This window comes from Podarcis raffonei, chromosome 6 (genome assembly GCF_027172205.1).
Source record: "Podarcis raffonei isolate rPodRaf1 chromosome 6, rPodRaf1.pri, whole genome shotgun sequence".
NCBI classification, from domain to species: domain Eukaryota; kingdom Metazoa; phylum Chordata; class Lepidosauria; order Squamata; family Lacertidae; genus Podarcis; species Podarcis raffonei.
The window spans coordinates 53,883,625-53,904,271 of record NC_070607.1 but is presented as its reverse complement, the minus strand read 5'-3'; the positions used below and the strand labels follow the sequence as shown (position 1 = coordinate 53,904,271).

Here is a 20,647-nt window from a genome sequence, read left to right as displayed (position 1 = left end):
TGTAGTATTTTGCAGCTTTTTGTTGTGCCAGAGAGACATCAGCGCTACTAAATACCTCAGTAGAACAGGAAACAGAAAAATGATACCAACTTGCATTATGAGTAAGCTGTGTAATTGTTTGGCTTCTAGATCTAAAACTGCTTTCGAAGAAGAAATGTGCCACCCCGGAAAGGCAACAGTTTCTCTAGAATTTACTATGGGCTGCTGCAGGGTGACAAGAGCTAGGAACATGAGATTGGCAGCCACCTGTGGATTGTGCACTCCCTGCCACATTAATTGTGGTTAAGCATTGGCATTAAGCATTGACACTTACAATGGTCATTAAGGCTTATTGGGATTCCTGTTTAACCAGGATTTAAATACGGGTTTCAGATCTTGGTTAAATGAGAACCTTAATTCTCTAAATTAGTGCCAACAGACTACTTAACTGATTAAAGAGGACATTTACTGCAGTGACATCATGCGGAAGCTCTCTAAAAAATTGTTAAAAGGAAGCCAGCATTATTTGCAACAGCCAATATATGATCTTCTCAGTTAATACTCCTGTTTTAGTGTTGTTGTGGTTTTTTTAAAAAAAGCAAAACCATAGGAATCCAAGTTATAATGTTGCTATGAGAGGGCAGCATTGATTTTAACCCCCCCAAAAGAAAATGGTTCACAGACTGATGTTCCAAGTTCCCAAATGCTTAATTCTCATTTCCATAAGCTTGTTGATGCATAATGTCCTTATTTGTGGGGAGCATTCATTCACTGCACTGGCAGTGTTAATTAAGCACACTGGGTGACCTCTGGCAACTCAACTATGCTCTTGGCTGCGGCAGAGACTACAGGAACAAGGATTCGACCTCAGTTATAACAATATGCTATATTCATTCTCACTACAATACACAAAGTAAATCTTTCAAAAATTCCCAACAGTAGAAGACAGAAAATTACACCTTGTACTGCAATTCAATTTACTCACGTACACACAATGCTTGCACTCATCTGTCACACTGTGGCACAGAGATGCTTTGCTAAATGGTCATAATGCAAAAGGAAACATCAAAGAGGCATGCAAGAATCTTGTTTTCTTCCCTTTTGTGCAAGTTATTGGCTGGGTAGCTCTCTAGGCAATCAGGTTATCCTGAGACCTTCTACAGCTTTTTTCTTTAAAAAGGCTTTTAAAGCACCAGTTATGTATGCTACATATTTTCAACATTCAGCAAGCACCAGAAATTTAACTTTAAACCCATCATTATCTAACCAGTAAGCAAAACTCTAGCCCCACCATGTGTAGGACACGTCATTGGAGCACAGTAATAATTACAAACTAGGCACAGAGGATATATTAAAGCAGGAATAAGAGTTACCTCCCTATAGCCTCTCTCTAGATACATTTTGTGGACAAAGCCTAAATGCAAAATATTTCATCAGTGACCTTCTCACTGAAGCTTCTGTGCATTGCCACATCTAGAAAACTAGTTACGGACCAGGATCTATCTGGATTTATAGGAGTACTAGGAAAGATAGGAAACACTCATGGTATGATGATTGGGGGGGGGGGTTCCAAACCAGTACATAAGACTGCCTACCGGTGAAGGGCATGTGTAACAGTGCAGATTGGAGAACAACCACTATTAAAACAGTTTTTAATGTTTTAGCACATTAATCCCTCCAATTAATTTGCTAAAACTCCGCTCCGATAAGGACAGATGAACCATCAGAGGACAAGTGAACTACTGCATAATTATGCACATTCAGTGAAAATGACTAAGACACCTGTTATTGAAATATTGCAGGCTTCATCAGATCTTCTAAAGGCAGAGACAACAATAATATTTGACGACTGCCTCCTAAATTACAACTGAATCCTGATCTCTACCTTTGTACAAGAAGAAAGGACTTCAACTTCTTTCAGCCTATTTGGGCATCAGAGCACCTTACTAAAGGAAAGCTTAATGTTTTTACTAAATCGCCCGGTAACATAGCCTGATGTACAAGGACCATCCCAAGCCATCATGTTTAGGTCTCCTCCTCTGGCTTTCCTGTCTTCATTTTGGCTCCAGATGCACTAGGTCTCCTCCTGTACAGTTACCTGCCCCTATCCTCAGTCTGGAGCTTAACATTGTCTTGAACAAATGATTTCAAAGATAGCTATCCGAACAATATGGTGAACTACATGAGATACACCAAATGATGGCAGTCTCATGTATCATGCAGAGCCTGAGAGGGCAGGGGTCCACCTTAAGCATCTGAAGAACACTCAGAGGGTCAGTGCCACCTAATGGCAACAGCCCAAGAAGTAGAACTGCACCATGTAGATCCTTTGAACAACCAGTCACTATGATCCCATTACTTCCTGTAGAGCACTCCTAGGTTATCCCAAAAGGCACTTCAGGGCTCTCTGCGTCCAAGCTTCAGAAAGATAAAGCTCCAAAGTATATTATGCCACTAACACTTACATTTTACAATTCTCTGCTTGCAGCAACTTCCTAAGCTTTCATTAATCAAAGTCTTGAGAGTGAGAAGTAGGGAAAGAATCTGAAAAAGCAGGGCTCCTTTCACAGTATTAACTATGGTATCCTAATAATGCTATTAACAGTGATTTCTCTCTTACTACCAAGTAGAATGCAGTTACATAAATCTCACAAGGAATCATCTTTAGCTCTCTTGACAATGCTTATAAAAAAGCGTAACGTTCCCCAAATCTGAAGTTTAGAAGGGGGGGAAAAGCTCAATACTTTAGGATTACTATTTTAGTACCAACAGTAAAGTGCAGCAGCTTTTGAGGCCATCGTTGGGTTGAAAAAATTGCTATCCAAAAGGCTTTTGAACTAAGTATACAACACACTAGTGACAATTAAGGCAATACAGGTTTTGCCCTCCTATAGGATAAGCTTCTGAGAATTTGGTCTACCTCATACTAGTTATTGCTCTGTTTCCTGTACAATACCTTAGCCCTTAGAATTGTGCTGTACCTTTGCACAGCACTTGTAAAACAGAAGATACAAAAAAAACCCAAACCACAATTATGTTATACTCTACAATGTAAATAAAAGCTTGCACTCTCCTTCTTGAAGTAACAGTCTTAGGAATTTTAACTAAAGCCAGAATAACCTATTTCTGCAATAAAATCTGCAAAGGCAGGCTCATAAGTGCCATTTGTGGAAGTTTTCAATGCATAAATCCATTTAAATGTAAACACTGTGCATAATGATGTTATTTTGCACTCTTCTCAAGAGTTCACAGGCCTCAGATAAAGTTTATGAAGCATAGGAGAAAAAACTTGTGCTGACAGGAAAGAATGAAGGTTCAGGAATAGTTTTGTTGTGAGTCACTACTTTCCTGCTTTCATGTATGAAGGTATAGCTCCTCGAGCTGTCAGGCCTTCAAATCGCTTGTAGGTATAATTTATAAAGACCCAGTCTTTGTTCTTGTAGTCTGTCTCTGGATGGTTGCTTGTGGTCACTGATTTTAAAAAAGAATATAGAGGTATTAAGTTATTAATAATAACTAAGGAGTTTAAGAGAACACAACTTTGCATTAATAACATTTTAGGAAAACCCTGGACTCCTTCAGTTTATTTCAAAAGTGCAAATGTTTCAGTTAGAATTAAAGACAGCCAAATGTAAAGACACCTCAGAGTAGCCTCTACAAATCTATTCTGCAATCTGCAGCCAAGCCATCATTCTCCATGTTGCTGAAAGCCCTGAACATCATGTCTAGCATATGCTAAAGTGGCAGAGAAAGTTAGGGAAAGAACCTACCGTATTTTTCACCCCATAGGGTGCACCGGCCCATAGGGCGCACTGAGTTTTTGGGGGGAGAAATAAAGAAAAAAAATTATTTCCCCCCCCAGGCGCGGGGCTGGGGCGGGGGAAGCCCGAACTACCCCCGACCCCAGCCCCCAGAACAGGCAGCTCTCCGCAAGCCGTGGGAGAGCAGTGTGAAGCCCGAAGCCTGGGGGCGCTGAGCTCAGCGTGCCCCAGGCTTCGGGGTGCAGGCAGCTCTCCCACGGCTTGCGGATAGCTTCCTGAAGCCTGGAGAGCGAGAGGGGTCAGTGCGCAACGACCCCTCTCACTCTCCAGGCTTCAGCGAAAGCCTGCATTTGCCCCATAGGAAGCACACACATTTCCCCTTCATTTTTGGAGGGGGAAAAGTGCGCCCTATAGGGCGAAAAATACAGTACTTTGAGAAGCTTCCTCTCAGGAAGACAATTTTATTCATTAAAATATTTTGCTCTGGGTTAAACCAAACCTGTGACACTTTCATGTCACTTTTGTAAGTTTTTCCAGATTTGTATTACCAGAGAATGCTTCAAAATTATCAATAAAGAGGAAAAAAATTATTTAACAATACCAGAAGCAGAAAAAAGCCCAAAATTTAATTACCGTACTTTTCTCTCTCTAACACACAGATTTTTTTCTCCTAAAAAGTAAGGGGAAATGTCTGTGCATGTTATTGAGTGAATGTGTGGTCCCTGGAGCCAACTGGCCGGAGCGCAGGGGCAAAAATCCAATCGTGCGCGTCAGGGAGGAGGGAGCTCCGTGAGAGAGGAAGCTGTTGCTTTCCTGCATTCTGCCTCAGGGTCTTACTGCCCACCCTGTTCTATTTCAGTTCCTGTTTGCTCAAACGGAACAAAGAGCAGGCAAATCCCCTCCCCTCCAGGCAAGCAGAGGGGAAAGGAAAGGATCGCGTCCTTCCTTCTAATTCCTCTCCGTGCTCTAATGCTTTCTAGGGACTCACAGGCAGCCGGAAAACATGCAGGTGGGAGAGGGGGGGGCTGGCTTGGGTGGGTGGGGGAAAACTTTTGCCTTCCTTTCCTCCCTCCCGTTAAACCCCTCTCCTGCATTCTTAGCCAGCTGCTTCTCTGCACACTCCTCTCATGCTCCTTGTCCCTTCTGTGTTTTTCCTTCCCTCCCCACTTAAAACGTGGTTACAAAGCATGGATCCTCAGGATCTTTGCATTGGGTCACCCCAAATTCACCATCAGATCACATTACATGTCCATGGCTACAGCCTGCACCAAAAAAATCACGCACCCACTGTTGCCTGGGGCTGCAATGGTGCAAAAACGTGGTTACAAAGCACAGATCCACAGGGATTCTCAGGATTTTTGCATTGGGCTACCCCAAACTCACAATCAGATCACATGTCTGTGGCCACAGCATGAGGCACAAAAATGATACATCCACTGTTTCATTCAGAATTTTTTCCCTTGTTTTCCTCCTCTAAAAACGATGTGCGTGTTATGGTCAGGTGCGTGTTATAGAGCGAAAAATACGGTAGGTCACTAGAAATTTTTGGCCACAATGTAACACAGAGTTAACCATGAGTACATTGCAGTTAACTGTGATGGCTTACCTGGCTATATTGTATTTTGGACTGTGCTTCTAACATTAGACAAAACCATTTCAGCAGGTCAAGCTCAAACATAATGGAAGTGAGAGCATGAGGATTTGCAAAACTGAGCCTGTAGTAATATTTTATATGAAATACCTACTTTTGAGAGAGAGATTAAAGCTAAAACTCTACATAAAAAAGAAATAAAATCCAAAGTGGAAATATCTACCTGCTGGTTTAAGGATATCAGATTCCGGAAATTCATCGAAGTTTGAAGTATCGTCAATACTTTTGATTTCTATGGATATTGCCGCTGGTCTCTCCCTATTAAGAATTGTTCTCAGTTAGAGTTTATAATGCAAGTAAGTACCAAAAATCAAAATCTATGTTAGAGGTGCTTCTGAAATTCAAACTTTGCCTTGCTCATAGGGAATTATTGCACACTAAGCAACTGAATTAGAAAAACTTAAAGAACAGTGTCCTAGAAGAAATAAAACATTGTACCTGATATGCTCCCAGTCAACAGCTTCAAAAAAGGGGTTTGTTTTGATTTCTTCAACACCTGGGGCACCAATTCGGTGCTCCCATTCACAGCAAAATCTGCACAGACAAAAAAGGCAGCATAGACTATTCAAAAAGTGGGGAAACAAACCACTAAGTGGGAAAGGGAACAACTGACAGCAAAACAAATACAATTCAAAGTAAATGCAATTTTTTTTTTCAGTGGAAGCCTCTAGAGCAGGTCTCTATATACTGGAAGAAAAAAGCCTTAGTATCTGTGTGGGGTTAATGAGCATTGTTTTTAAAGCCATTTCACATTATTTCTCCATCCTCCAAAACACTGGGAGCAGTGCAATAGCTGCATTACTCTGATTTTCCTCCAGGCATCTGGTCATAAGGCATCATGTTCCCCTTCCTAAGCCCTCTGTGCATTACTGAGAAGTTGTGAGGCTCCAGAACATTTTTATGCCATATTAATCAAACCACTACAATTCTGTGTCTCTTCCAGTGAGATATGGACTGCTTAATACCACTTGTTATGATACATGTTTCCCCAATGTTTCATTATCTGGCAATGTAATAAATTGCAAGAATTTCAATGATTTATTTCTTTTTTTCTGTTCTGTTTAACGTGCTTCAGCTTCCAGGCATATCAAGGAGTAATACTCTCTTTGAATTTCTGTGCAAGACAGAGTTCAGACACTCACTTAATATTTTCCAGTGCACAGAACATTAGGAGCTAGGGGAAAGTTGCCTCTAAAACTGGGATGGGATTCAAGGAAGTTTAGAAGCCACACAAGTCTCTCTCGCTCTACCCTGATTTTTGCTGGAGGTTCAACAAAAGGGAGAATGACCATCCTCTTCTGAAACATACACAATACATTAAGGGAATAAATTTCTTGCTTTATGCAGCTGGCCAAGGAAGCTGGAGGCAGCACAGGAGAGGTTCCCTCATTTCTGAAAACCCACCATTTTTAAAATATGGAAGCCTAACTCTTATTTTTGTAAGATCACAAAGTGGTAGCCAAAACTTGAAGACTGAAAGTTGAGAAATCTTGTATCTGATGACAGCAGATAATGATCTGGTACCTTAGAATAAGATCCTTGGCTCTCTCAGAGATTGGAACTTCTGGAGGGAATATTAGGGTCTCTTTCCAATTCATCACCTTCTTGTAAGTTTCTTGAGGAGTCTCTGAACAGAAAGGAGGGTAACCTGAGAAAGTTATGAAAGTTCTGATTAGTGATTAATGAAGTCCATGTGCAGCTATCATCTTCTACCTTCTTAAATTTATTTTAAGGTCAAGCACCACAATTGCATATAAAAACCCAGCTAAAAGTAGCCAAGCAGAAGAAAAGCAGCATTATATATAACATACTATTTAGAAGCTAGGTGAGGGACAATGATCCACAATATCATATTTTTTATTCTTAGATACATGAATTGTTGTTTCTTACCAATTAGCATCTCATACATGATGACCCCAAGTGACCACCAGTCACAAAGCTTATTGTAGCCTGTCTGCATAAAGACCTCTGGAGCAATATAATCTGGAGTTCCCACTGTAGAGAAGGCCTGTAATCAAACATCATCTGTTACACATTTTCTGTTGTATCTTATCAATGAGCATAGGGAATATCCAGAAAAAATATGTGGAACAATGACTTCTGCAGTCAATGAACAAGTCTGCAAACAAATTTGTTTGTGTCTCAACTTCATGATGCTGGAGGGCAATGTGATACTCTGGCCATAAACAAAGTCCTACTATGCCTCTTTTGCTGCCATGAAATTATTATTTGAGCAATCTAAACCAAGAATGGGGAACCTCTAGCCCATATCTGTCAACGTTTCCCTTTTTTAAAGGGAAAGTCCCTTATTCTGAATAGGATTCCTCGCAAGAAAAGGGAAAAGTTGACAGCTATGCTCTAGCCTGCAGGCCAAACGTGTCCCTTCCCCCACCCAGGTCTCCCCATTTGGCCTGCCAGGCTGTTTTGGGAAAGTCAAAATTATATAAAATGTCAGCTGTGAGGCAAGTAAGGGTGGGCCTTCAAAGGAGCTTAAAGTGAGCTCTCAATTGTTCTTTTTATGACGCAAGGAGTGCTCCCAACCAAGTGCACCTTGCTTAAGTTGGAGGAAGCAGTGCTACTCTTTGCAAGCCTCCCCATACTCCCTCTTTGAACCCCTGACATCTGGAGTATAAAACAGTCATGTGGCTTTTAAGCCTCCTTTAAAAAACCCTCCAACATCACTTGGGAACCCTGCACAAGTAATTTTGACAGGAGGGAGACACAACTTGCCTATCAATCGTGTGCCATAGTGACGACATGTGACTGACAGTTGGGCGATCCCACCTGCCAAATTTGGCCTGCAAAATAAATCCTGATAAAGATCAGTCTTGTGGAGCCAAAAAGTTTCCCTACCCCTGATCTAAGCCTTCAATTACATTTGAGATCCCTTCCAACTCTATGGTTCTATTTCCCTAGATGAGAACAAGTGGCAGAGACGAAAAAAGTATGCATTACATACTGATTTCTCTGCAGGATCTTCAAGGTCTTAAACACAAACTATGACATGATCTCTACACAGAGGGAAGAATCTCTAGACAGAGCAATACCTACCAGCTGCCGCCTGTTTCTTTTCCAAGTTTCTGCTTTCCTTTTGGAGTTCATATTCTGAAAAGCTAAAGATAGAAGACAGGTAGTATATTATTACCTTTGCGTTTAATGGCTCTTGTTTCAATGAAGTGTTGATGAGGTTTATATTTTTGTACAATAATGCCCTACTTTTAACTTATTCCCCTGAATCCCAGTATGCTCCCTCTCCCCACCCCATACAACCTAGAAATGTGCATGTGTACATGAGAGGGTGAGTGTGTGAAAGAGAACTAGAATAGCACAGTAAAAATAAATAAAAGTTATATGTGACTGACAGCAAGATGAAAGTTCAGAATTCATTTGCATACATTTCCAAAAATGGCTCCATATTTATTAAAGTGGATGTGTATTATTCCTTCTAGTTACAGACAATTTATTCTTTGGTGGCTACACTTAAAATCTTCCGTAGGTATCTACCTTGCTTTGCATTTTTGCAAAAGCAGTATTTTGAGGCCTCCCTCAGATATAATTTAGCAGCAGTCATTCTATCAAGCTGCAGCAGAGAGAGAGATGAGCCTACAGAGTCACTTCATCAAGTCCATTGAGATTGCCAATGCCATTTGGCTCCCCCTCAACTGTTTATATTCAAGCTGGTCATTATAAGAACTGTGTGTAATTTTAAGAACTGATTATCAAGCTTGCTTGTTTTCTTCTCCCCTCCTCGTCCCATTTATCATTTTGATTCCTGTCTTTAAGACTGCAAGCCTGTCAATATTTATGCCAAGCAACAAGCTCAAAAGAAGTTTTAGATACAAGACAACTTACTGAAGTCACTAGGAAGATTGTGGCTCAAATTTCTATAGAACTCTGTTCTGTGTGCTTTCTTAAGTCCAGTGCAGAGACCAAAGTCGGATAGTTTCACATGGCCCTATGTGTCAAAAAACAAGCACAAAATAAGGAGATACAAGACATTTATTTATTTAATAAATTTTATAAAACATTTGATTGTATTAAAAACTCTAAACAGTTCATGTTTGAGCATGGTCATAAAAGCCTGAACTGGCCTTGATCTTAAGACCAGGTTTCTAGCAAGATAAAATGGTTATCTGGCCAACTCATTCAGAGCCTTTGATAATTGTGGCCGAGAGAGCTTGGTGATACATACTGTGCATGAATGGAACTATTCACTTAAGAAATTTTGAGAACATGTACAGGAAGCAGGAGAACAACAACAAAAACTGACAACCAAAATAAAATGTCATGACTCTTCTTCAGCACCCAAAGCATGAATGCCAGGAATCCTAACTAGAACTCCATAATTTCTTTCTCTAGTCTGGGTGGTGGTATGGGAAACACATACTATTGAGGCCTCCTGGGTTTTGGATTTGATGGAGGTACCTTCTTCTGGCTCATGCACGACATACCACACATTACTGTGGCAACAAGGTCTCTGAGCAGGTCATTTTTATGCATCTAAGCTATTTAGCACTAGTCTCCCATTTCAATCCCTGGGGTTTCCAAAGTAAATCAACACAGCAGTAATAAAATAATATTAGATCTCTGCCTTGTGTGTTTGTTTACATTGTTTTCAAACCTATCTTTATTATAGAATCATAGAATTGCAGAGTTGGAAGAGAACCAAATGATCATCTAGTTCAAGCCCATTTTTAATTGTATGATTGGAAATCGCCTTGTGATGTCTGAAAAAGGGGATTCATAAATTAATAATAATAAATATTTTTAACAGTCCCTGAAACAGCTTACAGTAAATAATACTCGTACCTTACTGTCTAACAGGAGATTATCTGGCTTGATATCACGATGAATAAAACCCAGCTGATGAATTGAATCTATAGCCAGCACAGTCTCTGCTATATAAAACTGAGTTTCTTCTTCTGTTAGGGTATCTTTTTTCATCAATAATGTCATCATATCACCTGTATGTACAGAGAACAGGAAGTGGAGATAAGTTGTATTCAGTTTCTTTGTAATGCCATATCTAGTTGTTCTTTTAGCTTGGCCTAAATTCCAAGATACACCATCTTCTGTTCCAAGTCTCTTTTTCCTCAGAGCTATTTCATTTACTTCTTAAATAGCTACTTAGTCTATTTTCTTTCCTACACAGGCAAGAAAATAGCATCATAGACAGAATTACATTATGTCCTGGAAAATCTGCATGCTTTACTCCTTGCAACTGCTGGTAAAGGATTCTGAAATGGCCAAAAGTAGATGCCCATTCCATCATAAATATAGCAGCCTAAAATAGCAGAATGGCCTTTTGAATATCCCCTCAATTTCACCAAGTTTCCTTCTAACAAGTTCATGTTTCTAATTTCTGCCTAAATAAATACAATTTTATCAAATTCCTGCATGAGCCAACCTCAACTTACTTCTGTCAATAACAAGTAAAAATGAAAGTCTGGATATAGCTCTGAAAATTTATTGAGCAGTAAAGTGGATAGGTCATTTGGTCAAAAGAGATTCTCCCTCAAAAACTCACATGAACACCCTGACCAATAAACAATAAAGAGCAAAAGTCAACCTGGAGTAGGACTCCTTCACTATCAGTGGATTTCATATGCTCAAAACTGCCTTTCCTATAGTTTGACTATAGTCTATGGGTACATCACTTTAGATTGTGAATTGTTCAATACATGCTAATCAGTGGCTAGTGCATTTCAAAATGGGGCATATAACTTGTTATGTAGTCAGCATATAATATCAAGCAACACAGAAGTTCAAAATAATTACCTCCAGGCAGAAACTCCATAATTAAGTAGAGGTTCAGCTTATCCTGGAAACTATAGAACATTTTTACAACCCACAAACTGTCTGCCTCCACTAGAATGTCACGTTCTGCTCGAATGTGGCCAACCTGGAGATGAATACATTTTAAAAAAGCAAGTTGTAATTAAAGAAATATTTACACAATATTTGCAAATGTTGTTCATAACCCAAGAGGTCCCCAAACGGCAACTTATTTTTTAATATTAGTTACATTTCAAATTGCAGAATGGTGCATGCCAGAAGCACAGGTGCTGCCCAGTCAAGTGAGTCAAGGTACAGGCAATGGGCTGTAACCCCCCCCCCCCGTGAACAGGAAATAAAATTTTAAAACGAGCAAATCCCTCCCCTTGCCAGCAGCAGCCACTTAGTTAAGAGGGGTCAGTTGGGGCTGCCCTTGGGAAATGTTCAGAACTTTCAGTTAATGCAGGATGCTGCTGCTAAAGATTTGACTATCACTACATTTCAGAAACATGTTACCCCTTTGCTATTATCAGCTGCACTGGTGGTTGGTCTGTTTCTGAGAGTAATTCTAGGTTAAAGCCCACAATAGCTTAGGACAAGTTGTCTAAAGGCACTTTTTCTTCCCATTAAGTCTCTCTGCCCTCCAATATCTAGCAAAGCCCTTTTATGCATTCTGTTGCCTTAAGAAGTGTGTTACCATCCACTATACAAGACTGCTTTTTGTGTCATGGCACCCGGTATATTAACTCCCTGCCCAGAAAGATTAGGTTTATATCCTGTTCTGCTGGTTTCCTGTTGTTTGAAAACCTTTCTAGCAAGCCCTTGTTTTTAAGCTTATGTGTTTTTTGGCGTTTGTTGCTGCTATTTTACTGATACTGGCATTGGCCTGGTTTGTAAGTTACAGTATGTCAAATTATGGCTAAGTGTGAATGAGGGAGTGTGTGAGTATTTAGAGGAAAGATCATGACCCCTTTGCTCCTCTCCTGGTCCTGCTGCTGTGCTATTCAGAGCTAAGCCATAGTTTGGCTTAGGGCTATGTCCAAACCCGGGCCCACAGTTTCCAGACAAATGAGCTGCAGCCCATGTTTGTTCTTGGCTTACCACTCGTGGTTTGTGGAGTGAGACAAACCCTGAGCAATGCTAATTCAAATTATGAATTGGCTCTGGGTAGTGTGGCAGCAGCAGGACAAGGGAGGAGCAGAATGGCTACGATTTTTCATCCAAGTTCCCACCTACTTTCTTGTTCATGCTTAGCCATGGATTGACTTAGCAATGCCATTTGAAATGAGTCATTGGTTTTTATATTTTATAAACTGTCTTCGTATCTGCATTTTAGAAGGAGAAAATGATTATAAATCCTAAAATAATTAAATATTGCTAGTGTGAAAACAATGTATCCATCAGCGCGAGCAAAGGGTTTCTTAATTTGCAGCTGAAGCCTCTAAATAGGTAAGTGCCTTGTGACAACCTCCATGTTGCCTGCATCAAAATTAAATCAGGCATGGGATACAGACAAAAGTGCAGTTAGTCACCAAGACACGTGCAAGTGGAATTTAAGTCAAAGGCTTAAAGAGTTAAGGGAAGAATTCTGAATTTCATTTTCCTCCTATAGCATCATATTCATACCTGAACACACATGAAAATTGATCAGGACACATGTATTCAACTTTTGATGCTCAAAACTCTAAGACAAGACTTACAGCATGATCCCATGCAGGCTTTCTATGAACAAGTCCCATTAAGACTTACTCTTTAATAACTGTGCATACAACTGCAGTTTTTGCATAATAAATGTTCAATTAAATTTAGATAAAGATGGTGAGTTGGAGATGCAGGTTCAAAAACATCTCATCCACAAGCTGGAAAAACTTAAAATGAAAGTTACCACATTCCATTTGGTGATTACAGAGTTTCTTTTTCCTAGAAGGTTCTCTTCTGCCTTCCATGCATTCCAAAGTTCCCCACAAAATGATAATTTAAGCTATCCCATCATGTGTAATGATTCTAGCAGAAAAGAACTCCACATTGCTTGCACATTCTTACTTTTGACATCTGCATACTCTCATTAGGAATCAGTGTTTACCTGCTCTTTTTCCAGCATATCTGCTTTCCGTAGTATTTTCATTGCATACACATGCCCTGTATCTTTCTTCTGAACAAGCCGCACCTAGAAGTTGTGCAAAAACAATGCACATATGAAAACCCATTTCAGCCAAATTTTTTTTAAAGACAAACAGTTACAGAAAGGAGAATTAGGGGAGGAAAGTGCTCTGTTTTGGAGATGATTGAACAATATATAGAGCGTGCTGTACCTACCAGTGTAGTATATCTAGTTTTCAGCTGCTACAGAGCATAACACTATCTGGCATTGAGTCAATTATTTTTCCTTCCTGGCTAATGTTCATGACAATGCTACCCTTCATAATAAATTACAATAAGAGACACGGTGAATACATATAACTGAGACAGGCCTAGAGTACACCCAAAATATTTGGATAATGGGTATAAATAAAGCAGAATATTATTACTATAGCACTACAATGGAATACGGCAATTTAGAAAAGGTGTAGACACAGTATATTAAGCCAGTTAAGTTTGGAAAACAACAACATTATACTGTTAGCCATTAGACAATTTTCAGAAAAGCCAGTAAGATACTGCTGCTGCTGCTTAGAGCATTACCTGAATTCTGTAAATAACTACATGTAGGAAACAGGTGTTACCAGATAACTGTTAGGGAGCTCAGCATAAAACTACACCTCATTTCGCCAACTGTGTTCAATGTTAACAAATCAACTATGTCCAATTGTCCATTACCTTAAGAGGATTTTCAAATTACTAACATCTTTTTCAGAAGTGTAGAAACTACTTTTAGTGATGGGATACTTGCCCTGAAAGCAAACTCTGTGTATTTGCATTTAACAACAGGGTGATAAGAGGAACCCACAGCTGTTTGATGGTGCTGGAGGGTCAGAAGTTGGCTGTCTATACTTTTTAGAATTTCTTTTTCATTTTGAACTCTTACCTCTCCAAATGCTCCTCTGCCTATTACTTTTAAAGATTCAAAGTCTTCCAACCCAAGTCTTGTTCTTTTTAGGCGCAAAAACTCTGTTTCCTTTCGGGCATGTGCTGATCTCCTCATTCTTTTCTAGAAGTTGTTCAAAAATGGGGTGTGTTAGTGTCATTTTCTATTAATGAAAAATAAAAAAATCAACAGCTAGACCAGAATCATTCACAGCAAAGGCTTGTTATCTTTACTCTGGTCTTTGATACCTAAGATATATATTCTTAGGACCCGCCCTTCTTTTTGTGGCTTCATTCCATAACTGTATGTTTTAAAACTATTTTTAATGTTGTATTTTAAATTGTTGTAATTCATCCTGTGACCTTAGGGTGAAGGACAGATAATAACTTTAAATTATTGATGATGATGATGATAATATAGGGGTGATGAGAAACAAGCACCAAGAAAGGCAGTTTCAGGATATGCAATACCTCTTCATCTTTTAAGCCTTCTTCTTCCATAACTTTTTCTAGCTTCTTCTGTCTGGAAAAAAAAGAATAAAGTTTTTGAATGAGGTCTCCACAAGTTCATGCATACAACTTCAGGACAGAACAGAGCTGCCAGGAATTGGAACACTGAATTCCAAGGCTTCATTTCTCAATGCACACAGCAATCAAGATAAACACCCTGCTTCTGCTTGAACTTCTGCAAAATGAACAGGAAATTTGCTCTTATCGTGCATTTGCATCATACAAATTAAGTCTTTGGTAAAGAAAAGGGGCACAAAACAAGAGAATAGTTTAATCATTTATAATAAAAAGGACGAACAAACAAACTGATTGCAGGATGAGCAACATCTGGAAGGTATCAAGACCTGATTTAGATCAACCATCAAATATCTTACTGCCAGGTCAAGGTGTGTCTGTGGTGGGAAAGGGCTCACAGGAGATAGCTGGCAAAAACAGAGGCCACATCATCGCAGCCAATCTAATACCCAATCCATAGTGCACAACACAACTGCATTTCTCACTGGGTGGAGCAGTAGAATGTAAAAAGTGGAAAGGACTTCGTTTCTGCATTAACCTCACAGAATTATAGAACAAAATAAGCATAAGAATTTCATTAAACATATAAAATGATCTTTGAAACACTATAGAAAGTTTCTTAAACTATAAACTACTTCCATTTCTATGAAAATGATCAGTCTCTTCAATTCTAACCAATCTCAGCTTAATAAACCTTCAGTTATTCTGTATATGCAAACAAAAAGCTGGATAAATTTAGGGAGGATATAGAAGGGAGTAGATCTGATGCATTTTAGTAAGGCCTTTCAAGAAAATTGCTCAAAGGCAATATATTTCAAAGGAACTGAAACTCCTCACAATAGAATTCTGAGGCAAGGATTCCTGTGAGCTTCATTTAGGTGGTCTTCAGCATGTCCACGTTAAATTATTGTGTTGATTTTAAACTGTATTGTACTGCTGCTTCTTTTATTATATTTTACTGTAATTTGAATTCCACAGAATGCAAATTATTACTGTAATAATTTGAATTCCATAGAATGCAAATTGTAATACAAAAAAATACAATATAAGAATACAAAAAATTGTAATACAAAAAAATACAATATAAGAAATAAAAAACCAATAAAAATACAGCGTCTAGCACAGCACATTAGAAATCATACAACACAAGGGGAAAAACATGAAGCGCCCCCCCCCCAAGATCATCAGCAAACCTGAAGTGGTCCCCCAATATCATCCAGGGTGGGGGAAAGGAACCAGTGTTCTAGGGTACCAGTCAAGCACACACAATCAAATGTACCTCATGGTTAGAACCATAGAATTGTAGAGTTGGAAGGGACCCCAAGGGTCATCTAGTACAACCCACTGCAACGCAGGAATGTTATTCCATGTGAACTGGCAGCATATCCTAACAAAGATTTCACATGGCTGTATGTCATAGTAAAAGACTGGCAGCAGTGACAAGCTATTTCTATAACTGATCTTCTCATTGATAAGCCTAATAAGCTTTCAACTACAACATCTAGAGAGACGTTGGTGGAGTTTCCCCACCAAGCGAAGGGAAACCAGAGAGGTGTGTTTTTCAGCAGTGGCTTCGCCTTCAAGGACCTATGTTCCAATTGGCATTCAACAGAATGAAGAGAGGGGTGTTTGTTAAATATTTCAAATAAGGGAAAGCTAAATTGGAACAATGGTTTTATGCATTAAACATTTTTTTACGGAGCACATTTGACCACTACTTGTAGCAGGAAGTAGTTAATATATTTTACAGATAAATATAAAATACAATACTTAGAAGGGAATGAAATCCAGGAAGGAGTAAAATGTGTTTAGAGAGGCTGCTTTTGATTATAGTACACAGTAGAGCCAAGTGCATTTCACAATAAAAACTGTTTATACTGGACACACTGAAATAAAAATAAAACATAACACTAGAGAGAGAAAAACAACTTTCATTCCAGGAAAATGCTGCTACTAGTTTTCATCAAGCATCTGCAACATATGCCTTTCTTGAAACGCACAACAAGAGGATAGCATGGGCACTGAAAAATATCATCTTACGAAAATATTTTAAAGGCTTTTTGAGGACTTAAAAGTGTTATAAAAACTTAGCAGGATAAGATGATCAGTGTATTTGTGGAATCCGTTGTTTCTTAAATCTTGATATAAGGAAAATAGCATTACTTCCATTTTCATGAAGCTGGGATATTTACCTCATTTCTCTTTCCTCATGCTGCGCAATCAGATTACTGTAGAAGTTTTCTAAAGTCACCTTTGTCATTGTAACTCGCTCCTTGGTATGGTTGCTCATAGATGAACAAGGTGCTGGGCCAGTCATCGCCATGGTTCCTGGAAGAGAAAAATTAGAAAATATCTGTGATCCTAAACTTTGAAGCAAGAAATCTACACTACATGATGGCTTAAATTTAAATAAAGCAGCCAGTTTAAAAATAAACAAAAGCTTTGCAAAATGCAATATGCCCAAACTGGAAGCTACAAGTGTAAAAGGCCACAATGTTGCAAAACTTCCTGTTTTTCTACAAAAGTTATGAACAAGGAGGAAAGAAATGTGATAACTATTAAGTCTCTGAATGACATTTTCAGGTTGCATTACAAATGATAAATCTCTTATTACTTTCATCTCCAGTCAATTAAAATTCTACCAACATGTTTTAAACCAATCATAGTACGTATTTCCATGTAAAAGTATTTACAAACACAGCACAAGCCACATTTATTTCCTTGGAACTTGCTTCTATTGAGTAACAGACAATATCTGCAGGGCTGTCAACAAAGACTGAGCAAATTTGTTTCTGTTGCTCTAGAGCCTAGGGAAAGGGAATATTGATTACACTTTGGAAAGAATGTCCTGACCATATGAACTGTTAGACAGTGGAACAGGCTACCACACAAGAACTGTTGGAGGTTTCTAAGCACAAGATGGATGGCCTCCTAGTCATCGCAGATAACTAGAGTAGCAGATAATATACCTAAGTAGAAGTGGACTAGATGGTTTTTAATCCTTCCAACTAAGATTCTAATCAGTAATTTTCAGTTCAAATTTACTTGGAGATAAGTCCCAGTGATTTCAATGGAGCTTACCTCCAAGCAAGTGTTCATAGACTACAGCCCAAGCAATATTTTTCCTTGTATGACAGTGTAACTAGTCGACCTAGAACCAATTTGCTCTTACACGTTTGCTTTAGTTAACAATTGTAACTGCTTTAAAAATCTTCCCAATTTCATCAGACCTTCTAACCAAACAAAGGTTATATAAAATAATTCTTTGAACTAATTAAGAGTATTTTGCTCGCATGGCTCTTTGAATGCAAACGTTTTACGGTGCACTCCCTTCCAAGAAAAGCTGTACATAATATAAATTATCTCTTTGTGATACTAGGCAACTACAGCTCCTTTTTGCCAGTTGAAATTCCCCATTAAAAAAATTATCATCATCCCCAAGGACCAGAGTGTCACTATGGCCCATCTGCAGTGTACCTAGCCTATCATGCCAGTTACAAGATCATGCCACATGATACAGCCATGGCATCCCACAAAGTTTGTTATGGGTATTAAGGGTTGTTAGGAAGACCCCTGTTTCTCTCAAGGAGCTACAGTTCTCAGGATCTCTGGGAATTGTAGCTCTGTGCAGGGAATAGGGGTATCCTAACAACTCTGACCATGCTTAACAAACCACAATTGCCAGGATGCTTTGGGGGGAAAACCACGGATGTTTTAAAGTGGCATGGTACAGCTTTAAATGTACAACACAGGTGGGGCCTACTAGAATTCAAAGCAAAGCCTTCCCCTATGCATCCAAAGTACATTTCCTCCCAAAGAATCCTGGCAACTGCAATTTACCCCTCCCAAAGCTGCAAATTCCCAGCACCCTTAACAAAATACAGTTCCCAGCGCTTGGGGGGCGGGAAGGGGCAAGAAATGTGCTTTTTACATGTAGAGCTTATACAATGACTTAGAATCCCAGGAGACTTAACTATAAAGGAGCTGCTCCACTCCTAGGCACATTTACTCGGGAGCAATTCCCTCTCAAGTCAGCAAAAGCCTCACTCGCCAGCAGACACGACAAGGAGAAGATGAAGAAGGAAAACGGAGCACGAGGTCCATTTTCCACAGAAGTTTGCGAGGGGGAAGAGGCGAGCAGGTGTAAACAGAGGAGAGAAAGGCAGAGCCAGGCGTCACGCTAAAAACCTAGCAGGAATCTATGTGGTCAAGAAGAAGAAAATGGGGTTTTTTGGGGGGAGGGGAGGCAGGAGACTCAAGAGGAGGAAGAAGAGGAGGAGGAGGAGGAGGACGGGGCAACTTGAGGCGTCTCCCCTCCCCTCTGGGGATGCTACAAAAGTACCTACCTGGCAAGAGGGGGCGGGACAGGATGGCGCCCCGGGAGGCAGCTCAGCCTGAGGAGGGGGGATAACTTTTGGGTGGGGGGGTTAAGAGCAAACACCGGAGGAAGAGACGCTTACCAGACCCCCTTCTGGGAGCAGCGCCGAGGAGCCCCCGCCGTCCAATGCCTTCCCAGCCGACCAACACGGGAGAGAGACGGGGAGAAGCAGTTCCCAGAGGCCGAGCCCCGCCCCTTGCTCCCCCTCAGCCGCCCCCACCCCAAAGGAAAGCTGGAGCCCGCGACCGGACAAGTGCCGACTGGAAACTCTGGCACAGCCCGCATGCGCAGAAGAGCTCTTTCTCTCTCTCTCTCTCTCTCTCCCGGCCGCGGCGCCGCCCTCTTCAAGGGGCGAGGCTCGCCTGATGGCCCGTTCCCCGCCCGCAGCCCCAGGAGGCGGGGCCGCCGCACTTTTGCCTAGCCTCCGGCGCTGCGCATGCGCCGGCTGCCGCTCTAGCGCCTCGGCGAGCGGGCTGGGAAGTTCGTGGCGGCTGCGCGCCGCTCCTTCGGCGAATGAGGAAGTCGGCAACTGTTTCCCGGGCGGCGCAAGGCGGCGGCCTCCTCCTCTGCCTCGCCCTCCGCTTGCTTACGCGGAAGTAAACGCGGCACGACGGGCGTTTGCTCCCCAAGTTAGGGGAGGTGAAGGGGAGGGTTGCGGGGTTTTAGCGGCTTTGCTGGGAAGTATGTTGGCTTCCGCGCTTAGGATCGCACTGCGCGGGTGTTTTGGACGGTCACCATCGAGCCTGGGCTTATGCACGTTTATTCAGAAGAAAAAAATCTCTGTTTTTAGGACACTCCACCCACAGAGCTCCCAGTTAGGGATGAATCGACGCTTTCATATGTGGAAAGCAAGTCAGGAAGGTTCGTTGGTTCCTCAGGGTGTTTTTCCACAATCCCAAATCCACATATTGTATTAATTTCAAAAGATCCGAGTTCTTATGCTGTCTTTTCAAGAGACAGGAACCCGCCTTGGTCCTGATCATTGTACAGTTCTTCCATTTGGCTTTTCCCTGCTTTTCCAGACATTGGAACTGCACAAATAGGGAAATAGTGATGCTCACTAGTTTTATCAGATCACACCAAAAACGTTTGCTTTTATTGCTTGTATTGTGGCACTGTAAAAACGCCATATGCCAGGTTTATTTGGCATACACCTTTTTGGACTAGAGCCCACTTTGTCAGACACCTATGCCAAAATAAATCTGTACGTAAAGTGCCAAAGGACTTGTTTTTCCTGCAAGAGGCTAGCCTGGCCACCTCTGTTGAATTTTAAAAAAACATGAAGTTCTTTAAAACCATTTCCAGAAGAACAAAGGGCAGTATTTTACTTCAGCTCTCTCTTTGTCCTGATGATCTACTGAGACAGACACTTGAGGGAAGGACTCTAGACAATGGATGGATTTATGCAACTAATAGAAGACTGGATATGTACCATAAGCCGTACTCTGTGTCTACTAACCCTATGAAGAACCTCTGGTCCCTACTCGTTAATATCCATGAATTGAGAAAGTTGATGCCCTAAAGACGAAATTTTGAAATAAGCAACCATCGCTT

General features: G+C 40.6%; 1 protein-coding gene across 1 annotated transcript; it reads right to left on the bottom strand.

The window, feature by feature from the left end:
- Positions 1-1,533: 1,533 nt before the first annotated feature.
- On the bottom strand, positions 1,534-19,328 carry STK38 (serine/threonine kinase 38). The gene is made up of 14 exons (XM_053392969.1): positions 19,176-19,328; positions 16,908-17,043; positions 14,662-14,713; positions 14,192-14,314; positions 13,250-13,333; positions 11,170-11,293; positions 10,201-10,355; positions 9,244-9,346; positions 8,443-8,504; positions 7,282-7,399; positions 6,916-7,039; positions 5,830-5,925; positions 5,555-5,649; positions 1,534-3,450 (listed from the first exon to the last, which is right to left on the bottom strand). Exons 2-14 carry the CDS (start codon positions 17,036-17,038, stop codon positions 3,320-3,322), a joined length of 1,398 nt encoding a protein of 465 aa, XP_053248944.1. The 5' UTR covers positions 17,039-17,043; positions 19,176-19,328; the 3' UTR covers positions 1,534-3,319.
- Positions 19,329-20,647: the final 1,319 nt, after the last annotated feature.